General features: G+C 49.2%; 9 protein-coding genes across 9 annotated transcripts; 2 read left to right on the forward strand and 7 right to left on the reverse strand.

Annotated features, from left to right (window-relative positions):
• Positions 1–210: 210 nt before the first annotated feature.
• EPUS_03868 (uncharacterized protein) lies at positions 211–2,038 on the reverse strand (the record flags this gene model as incomplete). Its single annotated transcript, XM_007802174.1, has 5 exons — positions 211–1,222; positions 1,281–1,586; positions 1,642–1,770; positions 1,823–1,878; positions 1,949–2,038. 5 exons carry the CDS (start codon positions 2,036–2,038, stop codon positions 211–213), a joined length of 1,593 nt encoding a protein of 530 aa, XP_007800365.1.
• A 1,398-nt stretch (positions 2,039–3,436) lies between these two features.
• Positions 3,437–5,058, reverse strand: EPUS_03869 (uncharacterized protein; the record flags this gene model as incomplete). Its single annotated transcript, XM_007802175.1, has 2 exons — positions 3,437–4,716; positions 4,776–5,058. The coding sequence occupies 2 exons, from the start codon at positions 5,056–5,058 to the stop codon at positions 3,437–3,439; spliced, it is 1,563 nt and encodes a 520-aa protein (XP_007800366.1).
• Positions 5,059–7,524: 2,466 nt separating this feature from the next.
• On the reverse strand, positions 7,525–9,621 carry EPUS_03870 (uncharacterized protein; the record flags this gene model as incomplete). Its single annotated transcript, XM_007802176.1, has 1 exon — positions 7,525–9,621. The coding sequence occupies one exon, from the start codon at positions 9,619–9,621 to the stop codon at positions 7,525–7,527; it is 2,097 nt and encodes a 698-aa protein (XP_007800367.1).
• Positions 9,622–13,355: 3,734 nt separating this feature from the next.
• EPUS_03871 (uncharacterized protein) lies at positions 13,356–14,551 on the forward strand (the record flags this gene model as incomplete). The annotated part of the gene is made up of 3 exons (XM_007802177.1): positions 13,356–13,497; positions 13,555–14,286; positions 14,337–14,551. 3 exons carry the CDS (start codon positions 13,356–13,358, stop codon positions 14,549–14,551), a joined length of 1,089 nt encoding a protein of 362 aa, XP_007800368.1.
• A 30-nt stretch (positions 14,552–14,581) lies between these two features.
• EPUS_03872 (uncharacterized protein) lies at positions 14,582–15,499 on the reverse strand (the record flags this gene model as incomplete). The annotated part of the gene is made up of 3 exons (XM_007802178.1): positions 14,582–14,658; positions 14,716–15,389; positions 15,456–15,499. 3 exons carry the CDS (start codon positions 15,497–15,499, stop codon positions 14,582–14,584), a joined length of 795 nt encoding a protein of 264 aa, XP_007800369.1.
• A 326-nt stretch (positions 15,500–15,825) lies between these two features.
• Positions 15,826–17,418, reverse strand: EPUS_03873 (uncharacterized protein; the record flags this gene model as incomplete). Its single annotated transcript, XM_007802179.1, has 3 exons — positions 15,826–15,933; positions 15,993–17,118; positions 17,174–17,418. The coding sequence occupies 3 exons, from the start codon at positions 17,416–17,418 to the stop codon at positions 15,826–15,828; spliced, it is 1,479 nt and encodes a 492-aa protein (XP_007800370.1).
• A 749-nt stretch (positions 17,419–18,167) lies between these two features.
• Positions 18,168–19,002, reverse strand: EPUS_03874 (uncharacterized protein; the record flags this gene model as incomplete). Its single annotated transcript, XM_007802180.1, has 2 exons — positions 18,168–18,776; positions 18,835–19,002. 2 exons carry the CDS (start codon positions 19,000–19,002, stop codon positions 18,168–18,170), a joined length of 777 nt encoding a protein of 258 aa, XP_007800371.1.
• Positions 19,003–19,391: 389 nt separating this feature from the next.
• Positions 19,392–20,142, reverse strand: EPUS_03875 (uncharacterized protein; the record flags this gene model as incomplete). The annotated part of the gene is made up of 2 exons (XM_007802181.1): positions 19,392–19,900; positions 19,950–20,142. The coding sequence occupies 2 exons, from the start codon at positions 20,140–20,142 to the stop codon at positions 19,392–19,394; spliced, it is 702 nt and encodes a 233-aa protein (XP_007800372.1).
• A 225-nt stretch (positions 20,143–20,367) lies between these two features.
• EPUS_03876 (uncharacterized protein) lies at positions 20,368–21,521 on the forward strand (the record flags this gene model as incomplete). Its single annotated transcript, XM_007802182.1, has 2 exons — positions 20,368–20,479; positions 20,530–21,521. 2 exons carry the CDS (start codon positions 20,368–20,370, stop codon positions 21,519–21,521), a joined length of 1,104 nt encoding a protein of 367 aa, XP_007800373.1.
• Between the last annotated feature and the right edge of the window lie 204 nt (positions 21,522–21,725).

Raw genomic sequence — 21,725 nt, forward strand, 5'->3', positions numbered from 1 at the left:
TATCAAAGACCCACCAGGGAAGTCTCGCTCGTCAAGTTTGACCGGCCCATACCTTGCTTGGATGTTGTTCCGAACAGAATTGCCAGCTAGTCAGGAAGCCTTGAGTTGAAACATGCTAGGAAATTCCAGTTTCAATCCTACCATTGTGTGTTTCGGACACCATCTCCTCCGTCCAGCTAATCATGTTGGTCGGACCGCCACTCCCATTGTTCAATCATATTTGGTCACAGACCCATGCTCATGTTCACCATCATCAACCTCACCATCACTTCCATCGCGTATCCCAACCTCAATGATAGGCCCAACGAACCGACCCTTACCTCTGACAAACCAACTCACAATCGCGAAGCCCATAACTGCGACAAAAACCACACTCGCCCAATTCATATTTAAGGCGGTGACTGGAAGCATGGGCGGGAATGGAAGGAATATCACGAGGAAGGCGCAAAATACGATTGCCACCCAATTAGAGATGATCCCTAGGTACTCGGGCATGCGCCATGGTCCGAAGCAAATAGATCGGGTTTTGGAGTGACGGCGCAGTGCAAAGAGGAGGATGGGAAGCCCGTACGAAGCATATAAGGCGACCGTCGCGAGGGAGACCATGGCGTTCAAAGCGACGGTGCTGCCTATATTGATGAGGGATAGAAGGCATAGGACAATGTAGTTGAAGAGAAGGGCACGTGTGGGTGCCTTGTTCCAATTGGTGACGACGGAGAGGAACCTAGACATTGGAAGACCACGATCACGGGCAAAAGCCCATGTTAATCTGCCAGCACTTGCAGTAGAACCGAAAACCGCCATGGAGAAGATAAGGATGGGTCCGCACATCATGGCGACCGCTGCGCTCGAGTTCCGAGTGGCCTGGTGGAAGACTTCGATGATGGGGTAGCCGGTGGCGATGCCGTTAGTGAGGACGGCTTCTACGTCAACAATGGAGTAAAGTATCGCGACGATGAAGGCGAAGCCACAAACACCGTTGATGATGATAGAACCGATTATTGCGCGGGGGATGTTGATTGCGGCATGCTTTGTTTCTTCAGCCATGTGGACAATTGCGTCGATGCCGGCGAGGGCGAAGGCAGGAGTGAGAAAGCCGAGACAGAAGCTTATCCCGTCGCTTGGCCAGCCACCGGCGTTGACAAACGTCGCCCAGACTGCCCTGTTATCGGCCTTATCGCTGGTGATTAGGATGGCGACTGTGATAATGAAGAACAAAATGCTGCAATTTCCTATTACTTAGGGAGACTTCAGCTGTTGTGCCAATAAGGAGCGCTTACACATGCAAGCTTCCAGCCAACGATTCCCAGAGGGGCAGCAGTGCCTTGCCAACTGTACATCCCATTACGGCGAGTCCACCAAGTGCTATCATTAACAGAGTTGTGTGCCATCTCTCGGGAACATAGGTTGGGTCGTTGAAGATGATCAACCCTTGTGTCATTGACGCACAGAGGAAGCAGACGGATGTTATTGCACCTTGCCATGCAAGAACAGTAATCCACCCTTGAGCCCAGCTTAGAACTGCACGCAGTTTCGGGGGAGAATGTTCGGCTGTCCAGTGATACTGCGCGCCGGCAATAGGAGAGCTGTTGACGAACACTATCAGGCATCTATAACACTATAAGGGAAAGAGAGACTCACATCGATGCCATTTCAGCAAAAGAGGCACCGATTGCCAAGGTGCCAATAACGGCGACGATAAAACCGTATACAACAGATGCTGGACCTCCGTTGGTATACGCGCTCACGAAGACGGCGCTCGTGGCCTCCCTGCCAGAAGGATGAGAAACAGGTGAGATTCTGCGAGATCGAGAGCGTTGACCATGTGGATAATGTGGCAGAGCCGAACATCAACATGGCAAAGAAGCCCCATTCCCGCTACATGGAACGTCAATAGCAGCTCTGGATTGGTAGAAAAATAATATGGCCTAAGCTGTTGCAGGCATACCTTTAAAACCTCTTTCTTGCCAGCACGTTCGAGAGCGGCTTTGTCAGAGTCATAAGCCGGCGGTCCCGTGCTTTCTTCATGAGACGTCATATTGATGCTCTTCGTGTCCTTTTTCTGAAGCTTCCTTGAGATGCTGGTGCACAAGTTTTCGTGGTGGTTGACCACTGGTGTGAAGAGCTTTCCACATTCTTACCATGGTTGAGGTTGGATTTGTTGCAGATTAATTAATAGCTCTGCATCCTACTCGTCGAATGGAAGCCGATTTATTGGAGGAAGGCTGGGAGAGTCTGCGCGAAGGATCGGATCGGACCATGCTTAAACACTCTGCAGGCCTGGAGGTCTAGGTAGCGGACTGCATGCCAAGCTCTTGAATTCCTCAACAGCCGCCATATCGCACCAATCCCTTTCCCCTTCCTCGGACGGGACCGGCGTATGACCACCAGCCGCTGCGGAACACAACCTGCCAGCATTGTGAAACTGGCTTGCTGTATCCTCCCTGCTAGATAGGGTCCTGAACGCACTGCGTGTGCAGGCAAAACACGCCTTATTGTTTGGAGAGCCTCGTATTACTCTTTTATGCGCGGTCCAGAAATCCATTGGAACCACACAGGCCAAAAGTCGCCATGTACAAGAAATGTCCGTATGTAGCTTTACTACTGTAAAGAGAGGTGAGATTTAACGCCCTCAGTCTCTCAAACATAGAGGACGAGGAAGTTCGGGGGATCATCTGAGCGCAATGAGAAAAATGGTGGCACTTATGGAAAGAATGTTGACCTAGACCCCTGCACGAGAAGAACGAGGTTGATTGACAGTTTTGTGGCCGCCTAGGCCTAGGCTCTGGAAATCGTGCCAGCTCAACGCCACAAATTCTGACAAATAGGGCTCGGCCGAAGGCTTGTTCGCGGCCAAACTTGAGCATGAAGCTCAGGCGAGTCAAAGCTCGCGCTTGCCAGCTGTTACGAAGCACTGTCCACATGGGCCAGCCCAGATCCTTGGCGATGGGTTTAGGTACGGATATACCCATGCTTGCGTTCAGCACCGCTCCCGCAAATGCTTGACGTCTAACGTAATCTAGTGGCTGGAGAGGGAAAGAATTCATTAGTATGGAGCATTACATAAAAGCACTTACCTCGAGCAAGTACGATAAGGTAGGTTTAGCTAGTGCCAATAGGAAAATCACCCTGCCATGCAAATGCAACGTCTATCAAGCCTCACTGGCGTGGTATCGTCTTGATGAGCACCGTGGCCACGAAGATGCATCTCTTTTCGATCCGTGGAAGCGACCTGTAAGACACCATCGGGATTCTGTTCCTGGGCAACTACCATGACCTCTGCATTGTGAACAACAGCCTTGAACTTTCGTGGACGTTCTCCCGAGCTTCGGGTCTGATTTGAATGGAAGTAATTTGATTGCCCCTTACTTGGACGGAATAATTGGATGGTGCTGCGCCTTGGTGATATTTCAAGTTCCGTTGCCGCCGTCTCTTATCAGGTTGGCCGCCGCTCTCGTCCTTTGCCCTTGCCACCAGCTTGCGGTTCATCTCGAGGGAGGTTTGCACCGCTGGGCATTGCAGAGCCGGCAACGATGCTACCAGCCTCCCCTGCGGTAGCCTGACTGCTGCCATCGTCGTTCCCACTGTCAGAGTCAGCAGTGTCTGCGCCTTGTTGAGGAGAAAAGCTCATAAGCTCTTTCCAGGCCTTGTTGAATCTTTTGCTGAGCATTAAATCACACCAAATGTACTTGGACAGGCCGGCGCGGACTCGGGCTTTAGAGTTGGGAAGCTCCTTCCCATAGGTGGCTTCCAGCATCCTACTAACCTTGTCCAAGAATTCGATCCGGAACCTTTTGTAAACGTCAGGGATCGCAGTCCCAATGAACATTATCCAGATGGCCATCTGCGTCTCCGTGGCCCACAGATTGCCCATTTTCAGGTGTATGTCGCCCACGGCAACCTTTAATTTCGGTATGAGATGATCGAAGACCCCATGGATCGTGTCAATGCCGCCAATGGTCATGCTCTGCAAGAGAATGACGGCCAAGCACAGGCATTCATTGATCGTTGCCGAGCCGTTGAATTCTGCGTACATAAAACCCAGCCCGTTTTCGATGACATTTCTTTTGTAGCCAAAGAATTGGTAATCACCCATTGTAGTGGGATAATGACGTGAGCGCTCAAGCAATTCAATCAAAAGACAAACATCTTGGATAACTTCCCGCAGTCGAGGATCAACCAGGGGCCATATACTGCAAGTCGGAAAGGACTGCCCATTCGTAACATCAGGCGCATTAAGAGGCCTTGCATCCGGCAGAGATGGATGCCGATAGTTGGGGACGCGATCAAGTAGCATGGAGGCCTGGTAATCACAAGTGAGCGCAATCTGACCAATCGTTCCATCGAGGTAAGCCAACCCTCCTTGTTTGTTGATCATGGTATATATCCCTTCGATATGGGTGTCTATGGCCCGAGCATGGAAGAATATGAGGTCATGTTGAAGTAATGTTAGTGCTGCCAGTGTGACGCTTTCAGCGGCAGGCCCGTTAACAGCGTCCGCAAGACTTCTCACGCCCTGCGAATAGTGCTTTAGTGCCCGATCGTCTACCGCACCTTGACTACTAGCGATGCGGGATGCTGCGAAGGCAACAATGCTGTAACATAGTGAGGGGCATTTCTCAGCCAACGACGAGTATATTTGGGACATGGCGCGGTTTCTTGATACGCCAGTGGGGTGCGGTATCACTTCCCTACGCGGAATCTCTACAGTGAAGACTAAGACACACCCGTGAGCATGATCCACTGAAACGTCATGGTGGCCGCGCTAGACTTACAATGATGGTAAAGCTGGCGCATGTTTGCCTTCATCTCAATGGGAAAATTGGGTTCTTGCTCCTTTGGCGATGGTTTTGACAGAGAACTGGGTCGTGTAGGCGGTACAGCGGCGCGCCTCGCATAATCTCGATGGGTCGTCAATTGGCAAGATTGACGCCCGCAGACTTGACATACCGGCTTGTTCGAACGACCAGAATGTTCGCTGGCGGCCAGTGACTGTGGTGGAGAAGGTGACGGTGGGGGTGAGCGGTGCCCTGGATCACCTCGTCGATTCGAAGCCATGGTGAGGTGCAGAATAACGACGAGTGCAGCCCATTTTGCTCGATGACGGAGACCGGGTAACAGATCAAATTCTTTTCACCTCTTGACAGCCCTTCGTAAAATACAAGATCGGTTTCAAGTTCGAAACAAGCCAAGGCACACTTTTCCCTTCAGATGTGGGAGCAAGGTACCAGTATGGTAAGTAATTTCTTTCTGTAAGCAAAGTGCGACACTGTTGCTGAGAGATAATCAGGGTTTCTTTCCTTGCGCACTAACATCACAGCTAAGCTAGATCTGACATACCATCGGGCATTGGCCTACAGGCTTGTAGATACATCAGCGCTGAATCCAATATGAGTCTGTCTCAGTCATGGCCAGACAGCTATCTAACAGCTCTGAGTCGAACTGATAACAGCGCAAGGGAATAGAAGTCACCGAACCTAGTCAGGTTGCCTCTCCCCTCCTCTCTTACACGCACACACACGCGCGCGCACAATTGAAGGTTGCGCTTCTCCAACTGCTGTTTTCGGTAGATGGAAGCGAGCGAAGCATAAGCAGAAGCCCACAAAGCTGCCTAATGTAAGGGAATTGCCCTTCACAATACTTCCGGAACCGTTCTCATGGAGTTGAGTGTGCGCAAAACATACCACTTACAGCCAATTGGATTGTGTTACTTTGTAGCAGATCCTCAGTAGGGTTCGAGTGATTGCGATGAGGAACTGGTAACACGTATGGTACCATAGAATCAAGGAACCATCTTCTTCTTGGGACTGAGTAGACTAGATTACACCTGGGCCTTTCAAATCAGCGTACCGAAGCTGAGATCTCGACTCTTGAGCCCATGGAGAATTTTGCACGATTAGCCCTTCGTACGTGCATGACCGGACGTGATTGTAAGAGGCCTGTAGGGCGAAAAATGCGCCACGTGTGCATCTACTTTACTGCGAAATGCTTTCTCTGGATATATACCTGCTAAAGTAAGCCGGCCTTTGGCGGGGCAGCATGCTCCAATGGTGAGACATAGACTTCTTTCGGTGACAGAAGGACTTATCTTGACTGGTTATCGGGGGCTTTGCAGCAGACACTCCCTTGTTCTGGGCAGGACTTGGCTCAACCAGCCAATCCTATCCCCTTGAACTTCACTTGGGCGACGCTGTCGCGCCATATCCGTCCCTGCTAAAAGGTCCGGCACCGGCTCGTAGTGGGGTCCAGATGCCGTTGCATGATGTACGTGAAAGATTGAAGCGTCAGGGCCCGCCTGATTGGACCAGAGACGAATGTCGGCCCTGAACAAGGCGCCTTCTCTGACAGAGGGCCCACGCCAAGGGGTACCGTATGATCAACGGAGACAAGTGATGTAAGGACTACCCCCGCCCGTTGATGTATGAAGCTTGTACGGTTGGGGGTTTAATGGCGCCAGGCTTCGTGCCTTCACTTGAGAACTGGGAGCTCGGCTGACGGACCGTAGACAGGGCCTCAATGCTTGCCAGGCCGGCTGCGATCCGCTCCTAACGTTTTGAAGGTTCGAATTGGGATGGAGCATCGAGGTCTTTCGCACAGGCTGTGGGATGCTGAATGAAGAGTGTACTACGTATCATTAAAAGGCTTCTGGTATGGCTAAAAGGCGGTTGTGCTTCGAGAATGCGTAGTTACCGTGATTGCCGGTGCAGGGATCCTTTGAGAAATCTGGAGCGTTTACCAGGAACAGAGGTATCAGAACGTAGGTACTACATACCGTAGCATAAATTGTGAGATCTGGTCATCGTTCTCTCTCATGATCTGGTCAATAATCATCATGTTAGAGGAGATCTGATGGAGGATAGTTGTTCTGTCCCCAGAATTAGAGTTGGAGAAAGCTCACAGGGATTTGCTCTTGGCACAGACCACGATGTTGATTGGATATTGAGGAAAGCTTTCTACGCCATCTTCTGCACCGCAAGATCGGATTTGGTGTTTGCCGATACTGCAAGCATGGAAGTCCTCGTTGTCGATCAATATCAGCTGGAAATTACCCATCCCACAAGCTAATCAACCTTCGGGACGGCCTTTCCGGGACAGTGGTCCACCTTCCGCTTCCAATATTACTCTGCCTCTTAGCACAGCGGTCTCCACAGAAGAATTCAAGTAACATGCTAGTGCGCTAATGTTGATTAGCTGGCAAAGTGGAGTGAGATGCAAATCACGCACTTGACGTTTAACTAATTATGAAAGTGATGTGTATTGATTCGATTCGCCTGCGGATAGCGTTGAAATACTACTCCCAACAAACCTGAAATGCGGAGCTGAATACTGAAGTCGCAGTATATCGTAACGCCTTTGAAAGAAACCAAACTCCCACTCAGCAGATCAAACTTCCCATGGCTTCCTTGCCGCTACACCACGCTCGGTTGCACGGTTGGCTACCTACTTGCAGAGATTTTATTACACGTCACTGTGATTGGGTCTAGCGTCAGCTCATACTACTGGCTTTTCCCATCCTTCGCATGTTTATCGAGTCCAAAACCATCCTCTTAACCAGTTCTTTTCCCGTGTTGGGACCACTGAAGGCTCAGACTTTCCTGTGACTTCGGCCTCTGGCTTCTTGGGCACGGATTTTCTTCCAACACCACAACTTGGTCGGCCGGATTGAATCTGCGTACTTTCGCTACTTTCCTCCTTGCCATCCGCGAATCTCTTCTTCAGAACTCTCCTGATTTGGGTACGACCATCCGGCAGCCTACGGGTTTCTATGGTGCTAAGGGTTGAAACAATCGAGGTCGGAGACTGGTTGCTAATGGATTCGTAGTTGTGCGAAGATGACGAGGACGAAGAGAAAGATGGTGAGAAATTTGAGTCACATAATGACTTCGAAACGGGGGGGCTGCTGGAATTAGATGATTGTACCGAGGGCGATTTTGAGGTCTTCTTAGGTTCGGCGGTCTTGACACCATATACATCAGGGTGTTCAGAATCCACTGATTCCTTGGCAGCTTTCCATGCTTCAAAGTAATCACTGCGTAAAAGATCGTCTGCCTCATTGAACCATTCTTTGAAAATCTTCTGTGACCTAAAATCTATGCCTGAGAATGTCTTCGCAAGGATGGACTCAACTTCATCTTCAAGCTCTGAATTTTCGATCATGCGAAGGACTCTGTCAACGGCACGTAGCGTTGATTGTTCTGTGTCAGGGTTTCGGATGAGCGAAATCGCAGCTTTGGTAAAAGCTGGCCGGTAAGAACGCCATTCGTTGTCATCCATTGTCTCCCCAATCTTTCTCATTTGTTTCTGAGCATCCAAATAGTACGGTGCCTCACGTTGCCCAACGTTTTTGGAGGCAAAGATGCTACCATTCGTCAACTGATCGCGCGGGAACGCTTCACCCGTCGTACAATTGGGCGCTTCAGAAATAACAGCTAAAGCATCGTTCTTCGGTTCGTACTCTCCAAATGGTGCCAGAGGAGAATTGCCCATCTTGTCCCGTACGTAGAAACGGCCTTGAAAGGGCAACACTGCCCATGCTTCTGGCGAATTATCATAACAGAAGCGATATGGGTGGAAGTTTGAATCTGGAACTGATAGCCTCTGCCATTGTGAGCCAAGAGAGCCGGTACCAATCAAATACGAAATCCAAGAGCCTGGGCTAAACGCACTAGAGAAGCTGCCAACTCTGTTGCTGATGTGAGTTGGTGACGAAGATGAGCCTTTATGGTGAATATCTAACAAATCATGAAATGCAGCACGCCAGTCAACTTTTTCAGCGAGACGCGGGTCGTGGCGCGTTACCGAGTTCGAGGCGAAGCGCGGATAAAGATCTCCGGGCTGGTAGTCTCCACGGAAGTAGGAGTCTCCTGCATCACTTTTATAAAAGGATGGGTGTAACCTATATGGCATTGACCGATCAAGGTAAAGAGGCGAGTAGCTGTCCGTGAGAAGCCAGGAGACTGCTTGATCTGGGTCACTAAACGGATCCTGACCCGTTATTGTGTTGGATCGTAGTCTTGGATCGTCTTTCGCCATCCAGAATCCTTGACCTTCGTCCCAACTGTCAACAACACGTTTTAGATTAACCTCGCCCTCAGATGTCGACACCGTGAATCTTTCTTCTCGATCTTTCTTTCCTTCTTTACTCGGCCAGGTATTTGATTCCGTTCGTTGCTTTCCATCCCAACCCATGCTCTCATGTCTCTTCCTTGTGTCTTTTCTGTTTCGCTTTTGTTCCTCTGTAGGCTGATCCACTTTAGCTGATTTCTGGGACGCGCCCCATTTCTGCATCTCTTCTTCCCGCCGTCTGGAGATGGAATTGTCCCCACTTAGCGTCGCGTGTAAATCTCGTTCCGTCTCTGCTATCCACTGTTGACGAGTTTGAATTCTCGCTTCTCTGCGTTTGGCCCTGAAATCATCAATACTGGACCATTGTTCGCCTGCAATAGGCTCTGCAAACAGAGATGGCAGATCAACGACAGACTGTAAGAGAGAAGATAGCTGTGCATCAGCGAAACGGCGAAAAGCTATGAATGGATTTTCAGTGTCGATGGTAGGAGAGGCGGCGTGGGGAGAGGACGAGGTTTGGTTGGGACCAGAAGGAGGTTCTGGTGAGGCTGCCATCACACATGACACAGTCAGAATAGATATGCCTTGAATCTCCGAATTGATCGCTGAAGGGGTTGGGTGATATTCGACTGATAGAATGCTTCAGAAGCACGACGATATGACGCCTCGACTCCCATGTGCCAAGCCCCCGATGAGGGGTATGGATCAGGTGTACGGAGTAGATCATGGCAGATATATGTAAATACTCCGTAGAGTAGATGGAACAGAATATTACCAAACGACATTATTGCCAATCAATCTCATTATGGTTACGGATATTAACGTGGTACTTTTACATTCTCAAGTTTGGCTCTGTCATGGAATTGTTCCCAAGCTTGTGGAAAACCTGCGCTTCTTACCCAATGGTTTCCATCGTCCTCGACCGAGTCAATAACCATGTGCACCAGCTGCAACCACGAGCTTCCTTGAATCGGCCACGATTCTTCCTTCTCGAACGGACCACACGCTTCTTGACCATGTGCCAGCGCTCGGATAAACTTAGCAGCATGACCATAGTCATTATGGCGGTCAACCCTCTTGAAGATTTGTTCCCAGTCACTAGGCTCTTTTGGAGTATAATTCGTGATCTCATTTACCAGCAGCTTGGGCGCTCTTCTGGATGTGTACATGGCGAGGTCGAGTCGCCCTTTCCACTCGAGGAGACGGATCTTACTGCTGGTACTTAGCCACTCCTGCTTGAGAAAAATTGATGCAATGCATATAGTAAAAGTCGAATTTGATCTGTTTGGGCAACATCATCTATATTTTCATCTCTGTATGGAAAATCCCCCCAAAACCAAGGTAACTTGGTCGTCCAGCTGGGAGAGGTTCAACCTGTGGATGGTTGAAAGGAATAGCTCCATGATAGTGTTTGAGGCTATCTTCCGCAAGGTTTTTTCGATCGTTGTGTGATATTCGTAAAAGGCTAGCCTTGACCCCGGTACCACAATCAAAAAACAGTCAAATTCACACCCTAATTCATCTAAGGTTACTGGCAAAGCTTCTGTGACCTGGTCTGTTGCTTTTTGAATATTATCTCCTATAATACTCTTGATCTCAACAGAAATTTTGGGTCCGAATTTGATATTTTCATCAGGTGTAAATTTTTCAAGGCAAAAATATGGCCTATCTTTTCCAGGAACCCGGAATTCTAGCGTGATGGCCCAATTGTCTTCAATGGTAAAATATTTCCTCAATATGGTAAGGATTACCCATCCGACTTTATATATTCTTTATTCTCAGATGCTTGTTGCATCTTATACACAGCTTGTTGGATAATAGGTGTGTGCATATAGGTTTGCTTTTCAGGTGCAACTGGTTTTGGAGCAATAATTGGGTATTTTGGTTGAAAGGCCATGCTTTTTGTAGGTGTAAGGTAGAAAGGTAGGATAGTTTGAAGATTCTTGTTTTAGAGTTATTCTTATTTGAATTGTGGTGTTGTAATGGATTCAAGTTAGGTGGAAAATTTGTAAGCTTATATAGTTTTTTCTTCTTCAAATCTTCACATGTAGAAATTTGACATTATTACAAGCCAAAATCCGGGATTAAAGGAGTTAACGGAGATATCAGACATTGTCGAGCAACACAGCTTTAGCTGGTACGGCCGTATGGCTAACAACCTCCTTGCAGGGCAGCGCGAGCTGCCGCAACTGCCAAGATGATTTGGCTGTACATGTACAGCCAAATCCCAAAGCGGCTTAGCGCCACTCTGGCGCGTCACGTGCCTTGATTTCCTGTGCCATGGCACAGAAAATCCTATTTAGGTAGTTACTAGAAAATCTAGATAGGAGGATGCACAATACCACAGAGTGAGAACTTCAACAGACATTCAGATTTTAATCAGATAAGTTGTTTGATTTTAATTGGCCAGGTTAATTGCTAACTTTGTCATAGTGAGTCATTGAGACATATGACTTATATATGCCTCATAATCTACGATTTAGACATGACACAAAATCAGCTTTCCTATTGGCTGGCTTAGTGTTGTCACTAAATTATAGAGGCAACAAATCGTGAGGGTGTGGCGTGAGCGAGGGTTCTGTGCTGTCCCAGTGAAGTAGGCAGCTGCCATGATCATTTCCGCTGTCCTTTTCTCCAACTTTTCAGCCTTTACTTGCCACTGGGAAGCTACGCCGATCATTTCGTTTGGGGCTCGAACTAGGAGGCCATCTCGAATGTTGTTACCCTCTTCCCAATGCGGCGCGTTTACAATCTTGCCATTGGCTTGAATGTCTCTGATGAGGTCAAAAAGGGACCTCTCGCTCTTCCTTTTCATTAGCCTTCTTCTCTGCTGGAAGTAAAAATTTCCCAATCCAGTCATCATGGATAGCAGCTTGGGCGAGTGCCTCCGCTATGACCGCGGGCTGCTTGAATTCCACACCGAAGCCAAGATGAATAAGGGGATGTAAGAAGCCAGCGTACATTCTAACAAGCAAGGCGTCGGTGTGCTCATCGTGGGCAAAGAGATGTTCATTGAGGACAACTTCCCATCCATTGGCATCAATCTATTTTTGGAAGAAAGCCTTGTAGTCACTGAAGTACTCCTGCTGTCCTAAATATTTGGCGAAGGTAGCTTTGTCACTCAGGGCTTGTACTACCGTCTCCCGAATAGGGTATTTGCGGACGCTGGTAATCTTTGTTAATGTTATAAGCTTCTTGTATTTCCTCCTTTGTTCCCCCTAACGCAGAGATGGTGAGAACATGGTGAGCGATATGTTGTGAAAGCCGTCACTGTTTAAGAAGATGTGATATTTGTCGTGATTTTCTTGCAAGACTTGGCTGGCTGTCTTTGCAGACTCGGCTTGGATGACCGGGCCACGGAAGACTCCGGTATCTTTGGTAGACAATTCAAGGTGCGATGCAGTGGCCATACTACGGAGTGGCTGATTACTGAGGGTGACAACTGCAATGGACTTTGAACAAGATTTGAAGATGTGCCGCGGTGTTGCCCGGAGAAGATGCATACGAACCCAGTTACTGTGTTGAAGTGAAGGTTCATGCTTTGATGGTAGGAATGACCTTTTCATAGAACGCGCAATATACCGAGCTTCATCATGTGTAGGAAGGCTTATATCATCATAGCAGGTGAAAGGTCAGCCGGTGACCTGAAGGATTAGAACTCTGGGGAATGGTCCAAGACTTAGCTGCATATGCTGTTGTCAGCAAAATCATGGTTCGTCAATCTAGAGCCGAGAAGGTCATATAAATGCCTTCTATGGAAATGTGGGTAGTCTAACAGGATGTCACTCCCAGTATTCGAGGATGCTGACAAGACGACACACCAACTCGTGAAGCCGCAAGAAGCGTACTGTTGGGGGCTGAAGTAATGTTAGCTCAGCGCTAGTATCTTTACTTGTAACCCCTCCATGTACAGAGTAGCTACGCTCAAAAGAAGCTAGATGTAATAATTTAACTTATCGGAATGGACGCACACAGACAAGCTTTAAAGTGACGAATAATTACATTATGCTTTCGTATTAAGAACTAGCTGTTCTTAGCATCAGACTAACATTACTTCAATCCCCCGTAGTATGTTACCAATGTCGATATTCCTCATTAGCTAAGCAGCCCACTTGTCCGGCAGGGTTTGGTCGGCACTAATTAATTTTAGTTGTTGAATTACATAGCGGATTGACTACGTAAGTTAGTAACAATCCCAAAAAGTTCCAACCATGGACAGACCGCCTACGGCAGAATTTCGTTAGAGGTGCGCCGGCATAACTTAAGCTGAGCATGCACAATTGATGGACATGGCAGTCAACAACGATACGAGCTTTTCTTCCAATAGTGCATCAGCAAGTCTCACAGGCGAAGAGATTGCTGAACACGAGAAAGCTCTAGAAGAGCTATCTAAGCTTGAACGCCAGTTCGCAAGAGTTGAACTTGACCAGCGTACATAACTCCTCCCACAAAGATTCGACCGCAGTTGCTAATGCCCCGTGAACTTAGAAAGACGGAAAGAACATGCCCTTCGACCGCTCTATGCCAAACGACAACAGATCATCTCTCGAATTCCAGACTTCTGGTCTACCGTTTTCCTATGCCCGCCTCCTCAAATCACACAATACATCCAACCCTCAGACATCGACCTTCTAACTCACATCACCTCATTTCGAGTTGAACGCCCGGAGATAAGCGAATCAGGCACCAACGGCGACCCCCGTAGCCTTCGCATAACCTTCGAGTTCGGTCTGAATGACATAATCGAAGATAAGAAGCTGGTGAAGGAGCTGAGGTATCGCCATGCGAAAAAGGGAAGCAGGGAAGGCCTCGTGTCAGATCCAGTGCCGATAAAGTGGAAGAGCAGGAAGAAAGATCTGACACGTGGTCTCGGGCCATGCGCTGTGTCATTGTTTGAAGCAGAGAAGGCGGTTAGGTTACAAATTAATGGAGAAGAAGTCGATGCTGTGAGTCGCGAAGGCCTGTGGCAGAACGAAAGGGTGTTGCAAGGACTCCGGACGATGGAGGAGCTTGGAGAGGAGCGGTTGGGGTTCTTTGCTTGGTTCTATTATCGAGGCGTGGACTTGTCCGCGCCACATGCCGGAGCAGATGGTCAAGAGGCTGAGGAAGATGACGCGGAAAGTGATGACGGCCTGAGAGACGTCGAGATCTATCCTGACGGATACGATCTGGCGAACTTTCTAGCCGAGCATTTATGGGAGGACGCTGTGGATATTTATGGTAAGTTGAGAAGCGTCTGAACGATGCGTGTTGAAGCTTACCAAGAATAGTCGAAGCTTTGAAGCCGCCCGAGTCAGATCTAGACGACGAGACCCGTGATACACTGGATGATGAGATATCAAACTCCACCAAGACTTCCCTTCCAAGCAGTAAAGAGGTTGGGCTAAGCCTGGCTGCTCGGACAGATGGTGAAACGACACGGAACGGCATGCCAAATGAGACGGCCGAGGGTGCAAGGCCAGGGAAGAAGCGGCGAAGATCGTGAGATGCTTGAATAGCAAGTTGACGTTTGCTTTCATAGCACAATGACCAGTATCAGCAGCAGTATGAGCACGAAGATCAAAACTGCAATACAGCAGCTCGACACCGTATCTGCCAAAACAACCATTAGCATTGCCAACCTCCCTTCCATATCCTTTTCCAACATACCTTCGTTCTTCTTGATGATATGTCCCACTTTCTTGACTCCAATCTGCAACTTCCCTCCCACCCGATCCGCAAGCGTGTCAACTTCGTCCAGCAGCACGTCCTGCTCTTCCAATTCCCTCCCCATATCTTCCGCCTGGATCCTCAAATTCCCTACGGTTCTGAAAACGCCATCCAACTGCTCGTCCTGCTCATGCATCATCTCGATCTGCTGCTGATGCTCAAACTCCCCGTAGGCGTCCTCGGCCCCTCCATCATCATCACCACCACCTCCACTAACAGCAAAACTATTCGGATCTGGCAATTCATTTCCACTCCTTCCTCTACCGACACTCCCGTTCGCCAAGCCCACGGCCCCCACGGCACCATCGCCACGATGCTCAACCACATCCTCCAGTTCCCTCCTCATGCTCTCCACCTCCCCACCCACATCCCGCACAAACTCTCTCCTCCTTCCCACCTCAACAACATCGAGCCCGAAGCGATACGGGTCGTGTTCGACCGCGTTGACGGCGTCGATCAGATCGGCGAGATCGGCAGAGAGGGTGCTGAGGGTGCTGAGGAGCTCGGAACGAGACTGTAGCAGTTCGGGGGATGTGGCGGAGGTGGCTAGGGTGCGGATGCGGAGGTAGGAGGAGAACAGGGGGCGGGTTTGTTGGAGGGTCGATTGGACGTCGCTGCGAGTAGAGGGGGGAGTTAGTGATGCGTGGATGGATGGTGGAACCGGGGTGGAACAAGCTTACGCTTGGACTTGGAGGAAAGGGTCATCTTGGTCGGTGTAGGCCATGATGCTTGGAGAATACTAGAGCTCTAAGGACATGCCTCATCGTCTCTGATTGCAATGGTACCATGTGTAGGATTATTACAGACTTGGCTTCATCCAGGTCAAACGACGATTCTGGATTAGCGCTCTGCACAAGCCATTATTACATAACCGGCTGATGGTTCATGCAGAATTTAATTAGGACTGCTACCAGGGTATTCATCTGTGGGTACTCGAGCAACACGATGTGACATAGCCAAGTATCGGGACCTTCTCGGAGGGTGAATTGATGTCTGAAAAGCCAACATGACCACCCTTAAGTTCTTTTCAGCGACCACAGTAGAATGCTTCTACCAGCGGAAACGTCCTTCAAGCATCTCAGGGTTTTCCACGCAGTCAAGCTGGAAGTAACCACGATTTCCATGACAGGATCCGACCCATTGGTTGTCCCAGATCCCCTGGACATTTCTTCGTCAGTCTCATGAAGGGCCCCTATAAAGGGCAAGGGTTTACTTACGATGTTCGTGATTAGATCGCCTTGCTCGAATGCCAGACACCCTGGGAATGGCGAAGATTGACTTTTGCTTGCAATGGCGACAACACCTTCATCCTCCATCTGACCCCAGACGTCTTGCAAGCTTCTCCATCTAGACGTTCGTGGCCCAGTCGTTTTTGTGGCTTGCGCCTCCTGATTCTTGGCTTGGTCCCTGATGTTGGACATGTCTTGCTGCCCGCTGCTTGCCTTCTTCAGACTTTCTAACCGTTGCTCTGCTGCCAGTGCTCGCTCGCTGAGTTCGTGTAATCTCGCTTCTGCAGAATCTGCCCTGGCTCGTTCGTTCTCAAGAGCAGTTTCAGCGCTCTCCCGCTGATGCTGCGCCGCTCTTGCGATATTTCCTGCGACTTCCACGTTTGATGCTGCGTTCTTTTGAGCCGCTTCAAAAGCTTTTTCTATGTCTTTGGACCGAACATCTGCGGCGGCAATCTTGGCGCGCAATACGTCGTTTGTCGTATACATTAAGGCAAGCTCGCTTTCTGCGTATTGTGCTCTTGCGTTGGGAAGCTTGTCTGGGCAAATTTCAATTCTTTCTGTACAGACTTCCATAAGGACTTTGGCGATGTCAATAGCAAGCTCTCCGCCAGCAGCCACGAGGTCCTCAAAAGCGTAGTAGAGGTGGCTAGAGTCATCAAGGCCTTCTTTGCGGATCTCTTCCTTGATCTTTCGCTTGAAGAATTCTCGAAATGGCCATCTTGCTGCGCATTTCTTGTACACTTTCTCTGCTGCGCAGAGGAAATCCTTGCTCATATCAGGCTCCGTGTTCGAGTCCAGCGAATCGATGATGACGCCCTGCAATATATCAAGCTTAAGGTCGCCAGCTATGGTGTATGTCTCACAAAGCTCTTCAACTTGTTGAGCTGTATCAGAAGTGCGCTGAGAAAGCTCTTGACCATAGAGATACTGCAAGATTCCACGGATTATCGGCGGACTTTGGTTAGGAAACACGATACGTAAAGGTTTGTTTGGTTTTTGTTTGTGCTTCAGCAGTGTAGCGAGGACTGGTGATTGTTTAAGAATTGCAAGATGCGCATTGAAGTTCACCTTTTCCTCGCCGACACTAATCGTACAGATCTCCGATTGCAGATTCCTGCGACGATGTTATTGCTGTTTTTATTGAATAATGACGTCGTACTTCGACTTACTCGCCAATCACTCCGACGATAGTCTCTCGACTTGGTTGAGCATTCTCAGTAGACTCAACCCCGGACTGAATTTGCATTTTCTTGATCATGAGCTCCATACCTAGAGCCATATCGTCTTGAACAGCCGTAACACCGTCACCGAGACCATGTGCAGTCGTTGCGACATGGTCGCGCTGTTCATCGACACTGACTGCGGGTGTGAGAATGTCAGGTGAACTTGACGATTCACTTAGCTCTGAAGCCATGCTGGCGGCGTTGATGTACGAAGATGATGTAGCACAGGGGGACGAAACTTTGTGGTTGTGTTGAAGTGATAAAGACGAGAATTGGCAAATGGTGCTCGTTGCAAAGCTTGCTAGTTGCCCAGAAAATGTGTGGATGCAGGTCTTGAAGAACGATTGCCCTTACTTCAAGAAACACTTCCAAAAGAAGCGGCCAAAGGATTTCGCAGGGTGCGACAACTGATATTCAAGCAGCACTTGACACCTCGGGCAGCAAACACAGTGCAATGATGTCGAAAGGGTTTCGGTGTAGATACCTATATCCGCTACCAATCTGCGGTAGTCTATTTAGACAGCAGCTCCTATGTACTCGTGTATCTAGCACCCTCCAGGAAGTCAGCAGGCCACCGTTTCAGATGCAAAGTTAAGCCCGGAAAATTATGAAGATGGAAGCCGCGACGATCCCGGGACGTCGAGAAAGGGTGTACATGATGAAGTGAAACCCCCATTGCTGAACCTGAAGGCCATCAGGACGTGTTGGAACCAGTTTTCAGATCTGAGAATATTGCTGCCCAATCTTCATCAAAATCCCAGTGGAATTCTTCATTCTCGTCCTCACCCTCCCAATATTCCACGTGTATCACACGCCACAAGAGCACGTTTCGCAATCTCCATTGCCTCCCCGTCCTCCAGTTGCTCTTCATCTTCAAAGGTTTCCTGTCCCACCTCGCCGAGCAATCTCGCCGCCTCCTCCACAGCGTCCACATCACCAATCATCTTTCCCAGTGCGAGAAACATGGAGTGGCGTAACTAGGGCCCGGACGTTGTCGCCGCGAACGGCTTTCCGGTAGGCAACTTGATGCAGAACTTCTCCGTCCAGGCTGTCGATCTCGTTTGTTTCTTGACAAAGTTATACCGTAATAGAAATAGAGGAATCTCGCTGCAGGTCTGTTGCCGGTTTTGAAGGCCAGAACTTCGCCGTCCACGACCCCGAGGGTTCGGCGTCCCAGGTCTGCGTTCTTCGTGGACAGATTTGTGATTTGGACTTTCCAAATCTTTAGGGGAAAGCCTGTCAGATCGGCAGGAAGAAGGACAGATTTTCCACCGAGGAAGGCGTCCTCGACTGAACAGTGGATGACAAGGCAGTTGTCCGCAGTGTTAAATTGGGAACCAGATTCTGGCCCGAAGATGTACTCGGCAAGTGAAGCGCCAAAGCCGGTGGGAACAATGGGAGCTGCGACCATCTGAGGCGCGGATAAGTAGTCGCGTGATATTGGGAACCACGGCTTCCCCTTTGGTGCATCTTTGCCTGATTCGTAGATGCGGAGGGCTTGTTTTCTCATTTCAGGGTTCTCAGGAGTGGGTTTCTTGGGAGTTGGCCGCTTCAAGGTCAGGATGGAGATCTTTGTAGAGGGCGAGAAGAGTGGGAGTGAAGGGTACCGGGGAGTTGCGGATGAGGAGCGGTGCTTTGCCTGCCTTCTCTTTGTCTTCTCGGAGGGTTTTGATTTGCTGCCATCGCTCGTTGCCTAACCAGGTACTTTCCCAATGTTTCTCAAGATGGTTATCGCAAGAGGTTACTGCGCTTGACGTTCCACTTGTGTGGTCCATATCAAAGTGAATCTCGTTCGAGGCTTTCAGTGCTGTGAGGAGGATATGTGGGGCGGGCAGTCGTCGCTAAAAGCCAGGCGACTCAGAGTAGCTGAAGAATGGGTTAATAGTGCTAATAAATGAGAAATTTTTGGTAAAGGCTTCGTTCGATCTTTCTGTCGCTATGGGCGAGATATACATCTCAGGCGAGCACTCCGTATAGACGTTGCAAAAAGTCAGGGATGCTCAGGAGAACCATGCAGTTTGTCCTAATGTAATTATCCTTAGTAAACAGGTTCTCGAGAGAAAAACTGAAATGGAAAGGCAGGTCTCGAGAACTCATTCATCAGCGCTTGTCTTCATTCTCTACCAACGTCCTCGTTATTTGGTCACTCCCAAGCTCGTCTGACTTATTTCTTCTTGGATGGACGCAGTCGACCGGCGCCGACGCCCTTGGCTTTCCCTCCCATCAACAAGGCACGCTGCCGCAAATACTGAGCCACGATCTTGTCCACACTTCCTATATCATGCTTCGGTTTTCTCAGGTAGTATAGTCTGGCCCTCCTCTTCCTCTTCAAAGCCTTCTGCGCCACCTCCATACTCTGCACTAATGGACTGAACACCTTGACCTGCATCTCTGTGCCTATCCTGGTGAGATGATTTCGTAATAGAACGGACGTATCGACACCACGTGATTTAATCGACATAACCACTCCCGAAAACGGTTCGCCGGTTTTGAATGTTGTGTGAAGAATGTCACCCACTTTGACGCCTTCGGGGTTCTTGTAGTCGAACAGCCGTTTTCGAGCACCGGTTGGGTCGAGGAGCGCCATTTGTGAGGAACTGACCTCGGATACGGGGTCTTTGCATGTTTGTGCTCGGGAAGGGATGGGCTTGTGTATGATGATCTCTCTCTTGCCTGAAACCGTAATTAGTCAACTCACACGAACCAGTCGACAGCGACGAACCTTGATCCGGTCGAAGGCGTGCAGGCAGTTGTGACCAGTACTGCTTTGGTAAATCTGGGGGAAGGTCGAGTTTTTGTACTGGTCCGCGTTGAATCGTTACTAAAGACCTTCTCTGGGGTTTGTGATTCTGGAAGTCTCGGAATAGCGATCTCCAGCATAATATCTGGCGCATATTTGAAGGGCTAGAAGCCATATTGGCTGGACCGTATGGGCGCAGATGCCGATCTGACAACTCAATTGAAGAACCTTGACGAAAGTCGAGGTTGTAGATTGATTGCTAGCATTGAAGCTTGGACCAGTTTTCTGCGGAGCTTGGCTTTGGCGATGCTCTGAAAATCCTCGCTTCTATCACGACTTTAGTTATGGAATCAATACTACTTACAGACACATCGTTCTTCCTCATTGGAAACTTTTCAAAATGGCTCAGAATGGGCTCGGCCGGGTCTTTCTTTGCCGCAGCTGTGGCCGTGAAGCATTGAGACCGCTACCGCTGGTAAGGTCTTTTTCAAGCACACCACAACATTCGAAAAGTACGCTCTCTTCCTGCAATTTCGCAATGACAAGCTAATGATATACATAGCAATACCAAGATTTTCTGCCTCCTCAACCCCAGAACTCGACGACCTGTTTATGACCTTCCGCACTAAAATCTTCACCCCAGGCGCCCTTTCAAAGCCCCATCGCGACCTCATCTATCGGCCTACCCGGCATAAGCTGCTTCTCAATGACCCTGGCGTCACTGTCACCATGTCTGACGAGGAGGAATTGAGACTCCTGCCAATGAATATACGTGAGCGACCCAACAAAAAAAAATCATTACAGCGTCTAGTAGAATTGCTGCAGGATGAGAGGGACTGGCAGAATCTGCCTGCCTTTCTGGAAGGGATGCTATTGGCGGACGAAAAGTTGCCCGACGGTTACATGGAGAGATTCGTCAGGAAAGCTAATGAGCAAGGAAGGACAGGGCTCATTATTCGATGTGCAGAGATGGTGAGGAAGACTGGTGTGACCCTGGCAGATCCAGCAGTCACGACGGAGTTGATGCTGGGATTACATATCAGAGCGGCAAAGGCAGGGTTCAAGGGCGAAGATATGGACAAAGCTGTCCGCCAGGCGCAGGAGGTCTTATTGCTGCTCGGGAAGCCAGAGCACTGCGGTGGCAGAGTGTGGCGGATAGGCCAGAAAGACATGAGGAAAGATTTAACGGTTCTAGCAATCATGCTAGAGCTCCAAGCTGCGCAAGCAGATCGTCCAACCACAAACATTGCTTTCAGCCGGCTAGATACCACAGCATCAAAGATTCTAGCGCTCTTTCCCAAAGAAGATCTTACCATCAACGAAGACCCCAGCCAAGCTCGAATACAGCTTGAAAGGTTGTTACCGCTGTGGGCGGGGATGAAGCTCGCGTTGAAGAAGAACAGGTTGCAAGCTCCAACGCTGCGGGCGCAAATGAGGAAGGACCTTGACGCGCTCACAAAGTTTGTCGAGGAGGCTAGGGAGAAAGTGAATGCTGCCTCTCAGGGGAGGCCAAGGAGGTGTCTGCACATGTACGATGATTTAAAGGATTTGTAGAAGTATAGCAACTTGATGGCTTCTACCAATGCCTCTATAACCGGTTTGATTGCAAAAAAAGAATTTTCATTGAATCTCTATTGCTATACGCTCCTGTAGTCGTGCAGCGTGGCCATTCTTTTCGGAGCTTCTTTTGTGATCGTTACGAATTCGTCATTCGTTAAGCCAATTCCTTTCGTTAAGCCAGTTCCTTTCGTTCCGCGC

This window comes from Endocarpon pusillum (assembly GCF_000464535.1).
Source record: "Endocarpon pusillum Z07020 unplaced genomic scaffold scaffold1533, whole genome shotgun sequence".
In the NCBI taxonomy this organism is placed as follows: domain Eukaryota; kingdom Fungi; phylum Ascomycota; class Eurotiomycetes; order Verrucariales; family Verrucariaceae; genus Endocarpon; species Endocarpon pusillum.